The sequence below is a fragment of the Oryx dammah genome, unplaced genomic scaffold (assembly GCF_014754425.2).
Source record: "Oryx dammah isolate SB20612 unplaced genomic scaffold, SCBI_Odam_1.1 HiC_scaffold_4, whole genome shotgun sequence".
Classification (NCBI taxonomy): Eukaryota; Metazoa; Chordata; class Mammalia; order Artiodactyla; family Bovidae; genus Oryx; species Oryx dammah.
The window spans coordinates 56,807,593-56,821,019 of record NW_024070188.1 but is presented as its reverse complement, the minus strand read 5'-3'; the positions used below and the strand labels follow the sequence as shown (position 1 = coordinate 56,821,019).

At 39.4% G+C, this 13,427-nt stretch overlaps 1 protein-coding gene and 1 long non-coding RNA gene across 2 annotated transcripts in view; one reads left to right on the top strand and one right to left on the bottom strand.

Moving 5' to 3' along the window:
• LOC120863024 overlaps positions 1-12,778 on the top strand; it is a 65,892-nt gene extending 53,114 nt beyond the window's left edge. Inside the window, exons 2-3 of the long non-coding RNA XR_005720904.1 lie at positions 9,949-10,058; positions 12,669-12,778. This is a non-coding gene — a long non-coding RNA (uncharacterized LOC120863024). The remainder of the gene's footprint in view (positions 1-9,948; positions 10,059-12,668) is intronic.
• Positions 6,020-8,891, bottom strand: LOC120863020 (protein C8orf37 homolog). The gene is given in 2 exon segments (XM_040239227.1): positions 6,020-8,290; positions 8,292-8,891. Coding segments are annotated over 2 exon segments (615 nt in total). The 5' UTR covers positions 8,870-8,891; the 3' UTR covers positions 6,020-8,253.
• Positions 12,779-13,427: the final 649 nt, after the last annotated feature.

Below are 13,427 nucleotides of genomic sequence, written 5' to 3'. Positions count from 1 at the left end.
GTCTTTCTTGTTCTGTTGTTTGCCTCTATTTCTTTGCATTGATCACTGAGGAAGGCTTTCTTATCTCTTCTTGCTATTCTTTGGAACTCTGCATTCAAATGGAAATATCTTTCCTTTTCTCCTTTGCTTTTTGCTTCTCTTCTTTTCACAGCTATTTGTAAGACCTCCTCAGAGAGCCATTTTGTTTTTTTGCATTTCTTTTCCATGGGGATGGTCTTGTTCCCTGTCTCCTGTACAATATCATGAACCTCCGTCCATAGTTCATCAGGCACTCTATCTATCAGATCTAATCCCTTTAATCTATTTCTCCCTTCCACTATATAATCATAAGGGAGTTGATTTAGGTCATACTTGAATGGTCTAGTGGTTTTCCCTACTTTCTTCAATTTAAGTATGAATTTGGCAATAAGGAGTTCATGATCTGAGCCACAGTCAGTTCCCGGTCTTGTTTTTGCTGACTGTGTAGAGCTTCTCCTTCTTTGGCTGCAATGAATATAATTAATCTGATTTTGGTATTGACCATCTGGTGATGTCCATGTGTAGAGTCTTCTCTTGTGTTGTTGGAAGAGGGTGTTTGCTATGACCAGTGCGTTCTCTTGGCAGAACTCTATTAGCCTTTGCCCTGCTTCATTCTGTACTCCAAGGCCAAATTTGCCCATCACTCCAGGTGTTTCTTGACTTCCTACTTTTGCATTCCAGTCCCCTATAATGAAAAGGATATCTTTTTTGGAGTGTTAGTTCTAAAAGGTCTTTTAGGTCTTCATAGAACAATTTAGCTTCTTCAGCATTACTGGTTGGGGCATAGGCTTGGAAATGAACAGAGATCATTCTGTTGTTTTTGAGATTGCATCCAAGTACTGCATTTCAGACTCTTTTGTTGACCATGATCGCTACTCCATTTCTTCTAAGGGATTCCTGCCCACAGTAGTAGATATAATGGTCATCTGAGTTAAATTCACCCATTCCAGTCCATTTTAGTTTGGTGATTCTGAGAATGTTGACATTCACTCTTGTCATCTCCTGTTTGACCACTTCCAATTTGCCTTGATTCATGGACCTAACATTCCAGGTTCCTATGCAATATTGCTCTTTACAGCATCAGACCTTGCTTCTATCACCAGTCACATCCACAACTGAGTATTGTTTTGCTTTGACTCCATCCCTTCATTCTTTCTGGAGTTATTTCTCCACTGATCTCCAGTAGCATATTGGCCACCTACCAGCCCGGGGAGTTCCCCTTTCAGTATCCTATCATTTTGCCTTTTCATACTGTTCACAGGGTTCTCAAGGCAAGAATACTGAAGTGGTTTGCCATTCCCTTCTCCAGTGGACCACATTCTGTTAGATCTCTCCACCATGACCCGTTTGTCTTGGGTGGCCCCACACAGCATGGCTTAGTTTCATTGAATTAGACAAAGCTATGGTCCATGTGATCAGATTGGCTAGTTTTCTGTGATTATGGTTTCAGTGTGTCTGCCCTCTGATGACCTCTTGCAACACCTACTGCCTTACTTGGGTTTCTCTTACCTTGGACATGGGGTATCTCTTCATGGCTGCTCCAGCAAAGGACAGCCGCTGCTCCTTACCTTAGACGAGGTTGCCCCACCTGACCTTGAATGTGGAGTAGCTCCTCTTGGCCCTCCTGCGCCCATGCAGCTGCCATTCTTTGGATGTGGGGTTGCTCCTTTCGGCCGCTGCCCCTGACCTCAGACATAGGGTAGCTCCTCTCGGGCGCCACTGGAGAATAGTAACAGAACTTAATTCAGAAAGATTTAGTGCAGTTCCTTGCACTAAGTAAACACCCAATAAATGTTTGCCCTATTCTCTCTGGCTTCCTCTCCCCCCTAGCATAGTATTGTTTTTGTCATTATTATTACTTACTGAATAGTTGTCAAAAGAGCACAGTTTTGGAGAAAAGTAGTTGGAAACTTCTTTTAGAAGATATATTCATATTATTGTTGTTGCCAGAACATCCTCATTCAGTTTCTGACTGACCAGTTCTGTCTGTACCGATTGTCCATCAGGTTAGTACATCAGTAAAATACCCTGTCACTCACAGTCAGTTTTTGCAGATTTACTAGCGAAGTGAGCTTTTTTATCCAAAACTTACTACAGGGAATATTCAACCTTGACAATTAAAAAGTATTTTTCCATCCCAATATCCTTGTCCTTAAGGTTAGATTTAGGTCATGCATTTTTGGAGAAATAAAAGATATTATGGTTTTCCCAAAGTATCATATCTAGAGGCATGTGATGTTTGTTTCCCCTTAGTGGTAATGTTGAGAACTTGGACAATGTCTTGCCTTTCTCCACTTCCAAAGTTACTATTTCTGGTGAATTTTTTTAGATAATGTAAATATCATTTTTTTCATCAAATTGTCTCTCCACTACACTAAATACGACCATAGATGATTTAAATTACTCTTATCTATGTTTCTTCAGTTCAGTTCAGTTCAGTTCAGTTGCTCAGTCGTGTCCAACTCTGAGACCCCATGAATCGCAGCACGCCAGGCCTCCCTGTCCGTCACCATCTCCCGGAGTTCACTCAAACTCACGTCCATCGAGTCAGTGATGCCATCCAGCCATCTCATCCTCTGTCGTCCCCTTCTCCTCCTGCCCCCAATCCCTCCCAGCATCAGAGTCTTTTCCAATGAGTCAACTCTTTGCATGAGGTTCCCAAAGTATTGGAGTTTCAGCTTTAGCATCATTCCTTCCAAAGAACACCCAAGACTGATCTCCTTTAGAATGGACTGGTTGGATCTCCTTGCAGTCCAAAGGACTCTCAAGAGTCTTCTCCAACACCACTGTTGAAAAGCATCAATTCTTTGGTGCTCAGCTTTCTTTACAGTCCAACTCTGACATCCATACATGGCCACTGGAGAAACCATAGCCTTGACTAGACAGACCTTTGTTGGCAAAGTTTGAATATGCTATCTAGGTTGGTCATAACTTTCCTTCCAAGGAGTAAGCGTCTTTTAATTTCTTACCTGAATCCATTTATAATATGATGTTCTAAAGGATTATATATATATATATATTGGCTGCATCAGTTAGCTGTAGCACACAGCCTCTCTTGGCTGAGGTGCGTGGACTCAATAGTTGCAGCACATGGACTTAATTGCCCCACAGTCTGTGGGATCTTAGTTCCCTGACCAAGGATTGAACCTGCATCCCCTGCATTGCAAGGCAGTTTCTGAACCATGGGACCACCAGGGAAGTCCTTAAAGGATGATTTTTACTATTATTTACTCTTATTCTACTATAAGAGCCCTCCCACACACACCTTCCTTCTCTCCTTCCTGCTTTCCTTCCTTCCTTCTTAGAATCTTTGTACATGAAAACTTATTTTACTGATTTTTTGAAAAATAATTTAGGCACACTAGATCAGCAATCCACATTTCTCAAACTTGGTTTTTCAGGGGGAAAACACCCCTTCCCCCTACAAAGATTATTAACTAAAATCTCAGATTCTAGGAAATAAAAGACAGCAGAGACCCTGGGGTTTCTCAAATGGCCACACCTAGTTTGCCTTAATGTTGAAATGCTATTTATTCATATGAATGAATTATCATTGTAGAGCTTCTGCTATTCTCTGCCCATTCTCATTTCTTGTTGTCATTAATTTCTAGCCTCCTAAAATTAATTAATAAATCAAAAGTAGCTAGAGGCCTTCCTACCAGGAACCTTTTTGGTTTTTAAATGGTAGCAAAACACTGACACCACAGTCACTTAGCTGCAACAGCATAAGGAGAAAACACATCCACGGGCCCATGTCACACTCCCCTTGAATGGTTCCCTACCGTGACACAGCTCAGCCTGCCAGAGTTGAGGACTATGAAAGTCATTTCACATTTCATTCCAATCCTCTCTGTTCATTACTCCCTTCAGATTCTTGAAACCAAGAAGCCTGCCACAGCTGATCCCATTCTGAACACATTTTTTCCAAGCACGTACGCTTGTATGTAGAGGGCATTTGAAAATTGAAATGATCACCCTACGTCACAGTAATCGCTTTTCCTCTTGGGCCCCCTTAACTGTGGTGGGTTATTTTCAAGAGCTGCACAAAGCACATAAGACAAACCAATGAGAATGCAGTATTTGGAGTGGAAAGAGGGGATTAACGTGGAGGTGGTATGAACTGATAAAAGGTGGGGCAAGCCTGCAACTACATCAGAGGCAGATCAAGCAAATCTCTCTCCAGACCCATATTATAGGACAACTAAATGGGATCAAAACCAGCTGAATGTAGGAGATGGCGACTTTGCAATATTAACACACATCAAACATTATGCATTCTTCAGGGCATTTCACTGGACCCAAACAAGATTCTATTCCTGAGGGTATTTTACAGTAGCCACTGAAAAATGCTGGTGATAGTTTGTATGTCAGTGAGCTTGCTTTGAATTCTTAGAGTCCTAATTCTCTATTATCTTATTTAGATAGAAAAACCAGTTGGAAAGCAATACAGTATATGCCTCTTTATCTGGAATCAAAACACCCAGGAAAGCAAAATGAGTTGAGTGGCAAAAACAATGATAACTGATTGTTTACAATGATGACCGAAGGCACTAGTGAGAATGTAAAATGCTTTCTGATCCTTGAAAAATTACGAGCAGTATAATTTTAGTGTGAAGAGCTGACTTTGTATATTCAAATTCTTTGAAATTAGACATTCAGTCAACAAATATTTTTTCAGCATCTACCAATTCTTGTTTCAATGAGGAGCAATGGACAGAATCACCCAAAAAGCAGGATCAAGATTAAGATCCCTGTAGGAGTTAACCAGGATCAAGATTAAGATCCCTGTAGGAGTTAACCAGACAGAGTAGTGCTACTGCTGCTGTCGCTTCAATCGTGTCTGACTCTGTGTGACCCCGTGGACCATAACCCACCAGGCTCCTCTGTCCATGTGATTCTCCCGGCAACAATATTGGAGTGGGTTGTCATGCCCTCCTCTAGGGGATCTTCCCCACCCAGGGGTCGAACCTGCATCTTCCTCATTGCAGATGAATTCTTCACAGCTGAGCCATGGGGAAGCCTAACCAGATAGAGTAAGATAAGACAAACAAAAAGAACTTGGTCCCCAAACCTGACTGAACAAAGAAGGTTGTAGACCTGCTTGCATTTTTTCTTAACAAATTACTCTAAAAAAATGTCTTCTCTCTATTGCTTATCTGGTCCCATGCATTTTGAATGACTTCCAAGCCATCTACACCAGATAAAATCCAAACCTTTGTTAAAATGCACTTCACTTAAAGAGTGTACTCATTCTGTATTTGTTGAATTGAGTATAGAAGAACATAAAATATTCTTCATAGCATATCTGTTAGAAAAATTCAAAAAAATCATTAATGTAAGACCAGAACATTTCACCTTTGAGTTCAAGAGATGGCATCTGTGGCTCATTAGCAAATAAAGTACAGAACTATTCTCATACATAATTTCATCAAGTAGAATAATCTTCCAAGGTCGTTTTATCAAATAATATGATCTTTCAAAGTCATGAACAGCTTGTGAGACAATGCCATGCAATATACCTAGAATTTAATCAGATGTTGTTTTAATACCACGTTTATACAGGAAGTACTTGAAAATAATGCACATCGAGTCAAAGACCTTTGGAGTTAAACAGAAAAGACCTTTAATTATGCTAATAGCTTTGTGGCAGGTTTAAAATGTGGTCACATATTTGTTGACATTTCTGCCGTACAAAGGGGGGTGTCTATGTGTGCTTTTCTTGAATATGGATGGGGTTTGTGACTCTTCAACCGCTCAAGTCCAGTGGCAAGTACAGCCTTTGGGACTTCTGAGGTTAGATCACAAAAGCTCAGGCAGCTTCCATCTTGCTCACAGGAGCACTTGCTTTTAGTGCCCTTAGGGTCCACGTAAGAAGCCTGACTACCCTGAGGTCACATTGCTAGAGACCCCACATGGACACTCCAACTGACAGTGCCTGCTAAGCCCGGCCTTCTAGCCATTCTCCCAAAGTTTGAGACATGGCAATGAAACCACTTTGGACTTTTTTTTTTTTTTTACAGAGTAAAGCTATTTATTATTTATTTACTTCTGGGCAAGATAAAGGTATGAGAGTACAACAGAGTTCAAACAAAGTAGCTACCTGGCTTGATTTAAAAACAGACACTTTCTGGGACCTTCTTGGTGGTCCAGCAGTTAAGAATTCATGCAATGCAGGAGACTCAGGCTTGATCCCTGATCCAGAAACTAAGAACCCCCATGTTGCCAAGCAACTAAGCCTGTGCACCACAACTACCGAGCCAGCACTAGGGCTCTACAACTAGATAAACAAGTGGGTTTGTTACATACTGTGTTTCAACAAAACTTTAATTAAAAAAAAATAAGATACTTGAAGGTAGTAGAAAATTATAAATATTGAAAACAAATGGGCAAAACATCTCGAAAGCTTTATAGACTTTGCATTTAAAAATTATAATTGATTACAAGCTACACTTTTTTTCTACATTGACAGTAAAGTAGCTGCGTTTTGGCTAATAAGTTACAACTGGTACTAGTCTACTCATTTGTATATAAACATATACTTTCTACATTTTAGATTAAAAATTATACAATATTAAAAAGCTTATAAAGTAAATTGCCAACAAAAATATGAACTCATTTACACATTTCTGACATTGGGGAATTAATTATTATAACTATTATGTTATGGACTGCTACACATGGGCAATATATCTAAGTTACAGAATAGTTATAATGAAATAATAAAAGCAAAAAATTCAAATCCATAATTTAGCAAATTTGCTCTTTTAAATTTAAAAACAAAATCACCATTATGACTAAATGTGCCAAATTCCATGAGGTCCTGAATGTGTGGATCTTGCTGCTCTGCTATTTTTTGCAATAGGCAATTCAACCTAGATCCTCCTATGTTTTTGATAAAATTTTAGGGGATAAAACACTTTTATTGAAAGATAAGTTCTGTAAACATATCCTTAATATAAAAATGTGAGCATCTACCAGTGAGATGTATCCTCTTAGAATACTAGACTTACTTACTAGAGCAAGTTATAGACATATGCAAAAGTGTCACGGTTAGGAGAAGGATTTGAATGACCAGATCTTTCTTTGCTTGAGTAAAATGGCTGGAACAGATTCAGTATAAGACTAAACAGATCATAACTGCGTTTGGTTACTCCCTTTAAGGAAGCCTTGTGTCACATATCTGAACTGCATAATAGACACATGCGGTGAAGACCGTCTGGCCAACTGGAATCTCCTGATGAGGCTGGGAGCTGGTAATTTTGAGGTAACCGCTTTTCCAAATGCGCTGCTTTGTAGGATTCCTCAAGTCTTAGTCATATTAAGGAGCCCAACAGGTTACCTGCTGGTTCAGCTATGCTTTATTTCTAATGAACAGCATGTCAACCTGATCCTACCAGAAAAATCAACAGGCTGCCTAAGAAAATATCTTACTTGCTGTTCTCTTTACTTAATGGAGTTTTAGGGCATTAAAGCAAGAAGGTACTTGGAAAATCCAGCAATGATCTGTATCAGGATTTTTCCTTCTAGTTTTAGGTGCATCAAAAAAACCTTTTTAATATAGAAATGAATATTTGCTAAAATACAAAACTAGATACCTTTTGATATCTAAATGAACAAAAGGAGGAGAAATAAGTTAAAACTGGTAATATATACTTACTATTGTGCATAGAATTGCTTTGAATTTGTGAAGTAAGATCAGATACAGGCAGTGTTTTCACCTAAAATTCACCCACACTCTTGAAAACCCTTTCCTCAGTCACTGACTATATGGATTCTGATGTGTCTAAATTATGATTTTTGCTAACAGCAGATCTGACCGGAGCAGGTGACATGTACCCCCCTCAGTGACCTCTCTGCAGGGCCAGCTTTATCCCCTTTAACTGCTATAAAGAGGAATACTCATGCTAAGTGTATTAGTAGTCAGGAGTATGGCAATTATTAGTGAATGGCTATATATCTGTATGAAACTCCAGGAGACAACCTAGCAAAGAAGTATTTGGATAACCTGTTACCTTACTAAGTGAAATGCTCATATATCAAAAAAGAATAATTCCAAAATGTTAAAGCACATTATCTTCCCAAGTCCATTTAGTCCTTGAAAATTTGTACAGCCATTAAATGAAATTTTGTCTTTTCCAAAGGGCACGATACTATGTACCTTTACCTAAACACTGTGGCGATGAATAGAGACTGTGCTCATGGATGCAGCTGTCTGAATGCAGGAAGTCTGGATCCTTAGTGTTTGCCACAAACCCAGCGAAGCTGATGGTCGGTCAGGCAGTTCTTCAACAGCTCTCCAGCTGCACTGGCAGGCGTATGCTCGTGTTCCTTTCTTCTTTACCAGCTTTGTTTTTAATTTGTGGAATTCTAGCATATTGTTCCTGAAAAACAGGTAATCACATGATTTGTCCCACCTATAGTCATCGTAGCTTTCTACCCAGAAATCACAGGCTGTACAACGCAGACGGTCACATGCTCTCTGTGAAGTATTTGTCCCAATCCCACATGGAACAGTGCTTCCGCCAATGTACACTGGGCTGCAGCTTTTACCAAGGCCTTGAATGGAAGCTCTGACAGATGTGTTACCTGAAGATTTAGATTTTAATTTAAAGTGTTTTTTGTCGAAGTGGGGCTCTTCAAATATTTCATTAATAAGACTGTCAAGATCATCTTCTTTTTCAAATGTTTCTGCTGATCTGAGATTCTCTTTCGCCTCGGCTCGGTTCTGGTCGTTGCCGAAGAAGCCGCCGCCTCCACCTCTGGGCCGCTCGACCGTACCCAGTCTCAGTGGGTCTGGTCGGCAAAAGTTGGACTCCACCTCATCCAAGAGCTCGTCTAGGTCCTTCGCCATTTTGTATTCTCACGTCTTGCTCCCGGGTCGCTCTCCACTTTGGACTTTTCAGACCATTTTATTAGATTTGTTTTTGTGCATCAGGAATGCTATAGGCTTCAGCTGGATAACCTTCTCTTTCATGTGATGTTAATGGAGGTCACCTGATAGAAGAATGAACCAGCTGATTCCTGCCCAAATTTCTGACCCATAAAAATTACAAGATATAATAAAATAGAGTTTTTCTTAGTGCCCCTAAGTTTTGAAGTAGTTTATCATGTATAAATAGGTAGCTGGTATAAGATTCCTCAACCAGAACCCCTTGGAAGAAAAAAAAAAGGATTTAAGAGAATAATTTATGTACTGCTGAATGGGAGTCTCATACTACATGATTAGATAAAAGAATTGGGTAATATACAACCTAATCATAGGAATAAGGCCCACAAGTACCATCAGATCACCCTATTTAGAGGGTCTTGATAAAAAAAAGTCCCATCAATGTCATCCACAACAATCTAATCAGTGTTACTGCTGAAATCTTCCATTCTTACAGAATTTCAACAAGCAGAGAAGAGATCCTTCAAAATTGCTTGCAAAGTCATAATTATTTAATCGACAGTTAAACATTCTTTCAATTCTGTAAAGATTTAGAATTAAATATAGACATGTACAAGTAAATAAAACCATAGTATTAATATTTGTGTTAATGAAACTGTATTTTTATTATTTTATACTTATTAGGCTTATAAGACTTTAGACAATTAAAGTAACAGATAAACCTTGTAATTTCAATTTAAAATGAATAATTGGATAATTAATTTACACTTGTGATTTCAAAATGAAATCTTAATAAATTTACATACAGTTTGTGGACATTTAAGAAAATTCAAGTTTCTCTAATATTGTAGCTTTAATTTTTTTACAGTACTCAGGAAGGTTTACTTAAGCGAGCCCAAAATATTTGAAGACATTTCATTAAGTTTCCAAAATGGGACAAACACTATTTAACATCAATGTATTTCCTAATTTAAACTTCTTTATAAAAGAATTTCCTTTTGCGATGAATTTGCTGAGAGCTATTCTTATCCCTTCTCTCCTAGGAATTTCACTAAGCTGTCAAAGAAGTAGACTGGTCACTGCCGAGGGCAAAAAAAAGGTAGTTCCCCCTGAAAAAGGGTGAAGAAGAGCCTGTTAATTACCAGGAACAGAGGTGAGCTCAGCAATTTCTGAACAAAGAAAGCTCTGCCTTGAGAACACCCATCCCTTGTGAGTGCTCTGAGCTCTGGGCTCAGGGTGCTTTCCCTGTCTCTCTGCTGCATCCAGATAAGGAGATGAGCACCTGTAAATGAGAAACACCACAAACAGCACTCTCGGAGACTACCTGAATTGGGAAAGGGACCTGTTAGCGGGTCTACCCTGCTAAGTGACGATAGCAATGTAAATCTTTGTTTCTAGAAGCCTTCTTTTCATCCCACCTCCAGAAACAAAGAACAAAAGAAGAGAAATATATATGAAAGAATTAGAATAAGGAAACAAATGTATTCTTAAAATCATCAAGTCTCACTATTAGACTTAGCCTAAAAAGAAACGGCAACCCACTCCAGTATTCTTGCCTATAGAATCTCATGGACAGAGGAGCCTGGTAGGCTACAGTCAATGGGGTTGCAAGAGTCAGATACAATTTAGCGATTAAATCACCAACACCAACACCCTTCCCATATGGGGGCTTCCCAGATGGCTCAGTGGATAAAGAATCTGCCTGCAATGCAGGAGACTGGGGTTCAATCCTCAGGTGGGGAAGATCCCCTGGAGGAGGACATGGCAACCCAATCCAGGATTCTTGCTTGGGAAATCCCATGGACAGAGGAGCCTTGTGGGCTACAGTCCATGGGGTCACAAAGGGTCACAAAGAGTCAGACACAACTGAGCCACCAAGCACAGCAGCACAGCACACTCTCCATGTGTTTCTAGAAATGTGAACATATACTTTTGTGGGCCACAGCCTGATCTCTGGCATTTGTCTAAGTTGTGCCTCTTTCCTTATATCTTTCCTAGGTTAGTCAACACATTTTTTGCTGTGCTTCAGCTCTCAGTGTTTAGCTCAGGAAACATTGTCCTAATGACACATTTGGATCTGCTCTATTTTCTTTGGCATAGAAAACCAGAGATACTCACTCTCAGGTTTGCTGGCCGTTGCTACTTTCAGATGCAGAGATTCACATTGCCTGGGCAACAGAGGTAAAAACATTTTCCACACCCATCATAGCAATAGATGACCCTTATCTTATCAGCCTACTTTCTCCGTGCATATCTTAAATATTAATTTCCTTATAACTCTTTTGACTTTATAAAAACCACTATCAGTGTGGTGGGTCCCCTTCCTGTTCCTGAGAAATCACCCAAACCCCATTGTGAGTCTATAGGAGGATTAGCCTCTTCTTAACCCAGTCACCTTGGCCCTAACTGACTGGCTCAAGGATAGTGACCAATGTCCAGTTGGGCCATTAGAGTCATTTTCTAGTTTTCTAACTGTACATGAGAAAAAAAAATAATAATCCTTGTTACGGATTGACTTCTGCTAAGAGTATATTCTTTAATTTCCTCAAATTTGTGAATTTTCCAGTTTTCCTTCTGTTACTGACTTCTAGTTTTATTCCATTGTGATCAGAGAAGATACTTTGCATGATTTAAAACTTTAAAAATTTACTGAGACTTGTATTCTAACATATGGTCTATCCTGGAAACTATTCCAAATGTACTTGAGAAAAACATGTATTCTGCTTTGGGGGATGTTTTATATTTGTCTCCCAGGTCTACTTTGTTTATGCTGTTGTTGTTTAGTCCCTAAGTCACATTCAACTCTTTTGTGACCCCATGGACTGTAGCCCTCCAGGCTCCTCTGGCCTTGGGATTTCCCAAACAAGAATACTGAAATGGGTTGCCGTTTCCTTCTGCAGGGTATCTTACCAACCTAGGTATCAAACCCATGTCTCCTGCACTGGCAGGTGGATTATTTACCACTGAGCCACCAGGGAAACCTCCTAGTTTATTTACAGTGCTGTCCAAATCCTTAATTTCTTTATTGTCTTCTGTTTAGTTGTTTAGTCCATTATAGAAAGTAGGGCATGGAAAACACTCAACTATTACTGTAGAACTATTTCTCCCTTTAATTCTGTCAATTTTTGTTTCATACACTTTGGGTCTCTGTTGTCAGGTGTGTATATGTTTATAATAGTTATGTCTTCTTCCTCATGAAGACTCATTCAGAAACTTAAAGAAAAATGATAACTTTTTCTTCAAGATGCCCAGGAAATTTAATAACAGACTGGGTAGCTCTATTTTTGCAGCTTAACATTTAACATAATATTTGAGATACATATATATTAGTTGTCATAATTCAAGGTCTAGAAGCTTTTGTATAGATAATTAATTCACATAAGGAGTTTTTTAAACTGTAAAAGAAAAAGATTAAGACAATGAAATGGATTTCTAATCAAATTTGAAATGGAAAGCAATTATAGAAATGCCTGCAGAATTTCTTCCTTTGTGAAAATGCTATCTTATGCAATTTATACATATGCAGAAGCTTTTATATATATACAAAAGATTCTTTGTAAGGCACCACTCACAGTAGATGAGATTTATGTCTGTAAATGCCTGTCATGATGTTCTTAGTAATTTTGTAATCCAAAAAGCGAATCTTCTATAAAGTATTTTTAAATGCGTCTTCTAGCTCTCCATCATAAAAAAGTAATTTGCTCTAGTTCGAGGCAATGAAAAAAGAAAAGTTATTCTCTGTTCCTTTGCTGCTTTTTTATAGTGTCCTCCTGTGTAATTGATCCCAGAGCCTGGATGTGAGGGCTGCTGTTTCTTCAAAACTTTAAAGAATTGGAAAATTAGTTCCCTATGCTTTTGATCCCTGTCAGAAAATTTCAACAGGTGATTTAAGAAGCCTGAATGAATCAGAGAATGTTAACTTATGGACTGTATTCTGGTGCTCCAAATAGGTGGAATAATCCCCAGACTCACAAAAGTCATAGATGATCCCTAAAGATACACTGGTATGAGCTACTTTTCCTTACAATCTGCTCAGTCCATAATTCTTCCATTTGGAAATGCACTGTCCTCTCCTGGAACACAAGGGAAAAAGAGAGTGCCGATATAGTAGCCTAATTCTTCCTTTGTCTGTCACCACTTCTCTCAACACACACACACACACACATACACACACACACAATCACACACATCATTTTTAGTTAGCCCTTATGGGAGACAGAAATTGCTCCAGAAATGAGCTGGGGCAGGGCCAAGGCTTCCATCACCAGATCTGAGGCTGAGCAGGGACTAAGAGTGGGCTTCTCTGCAAAGGAACAAATGAGTCAGTCTGAAGAGGGGATAGGTGGCCTGAATCTTCCAGGGCCCTCCTGAGCTGCAGCTGATCCACACTGCCAAAAAGCACCTGGACAAAGAGATGGAGATCAGACAGAGCACCAGCTGAGATGGTCTGATGGAGAAAAAAAGAGGCAGGGACTGGCCAAGCCTATGTGGGCAACATGGACATTTATGTACCACTTTCTGG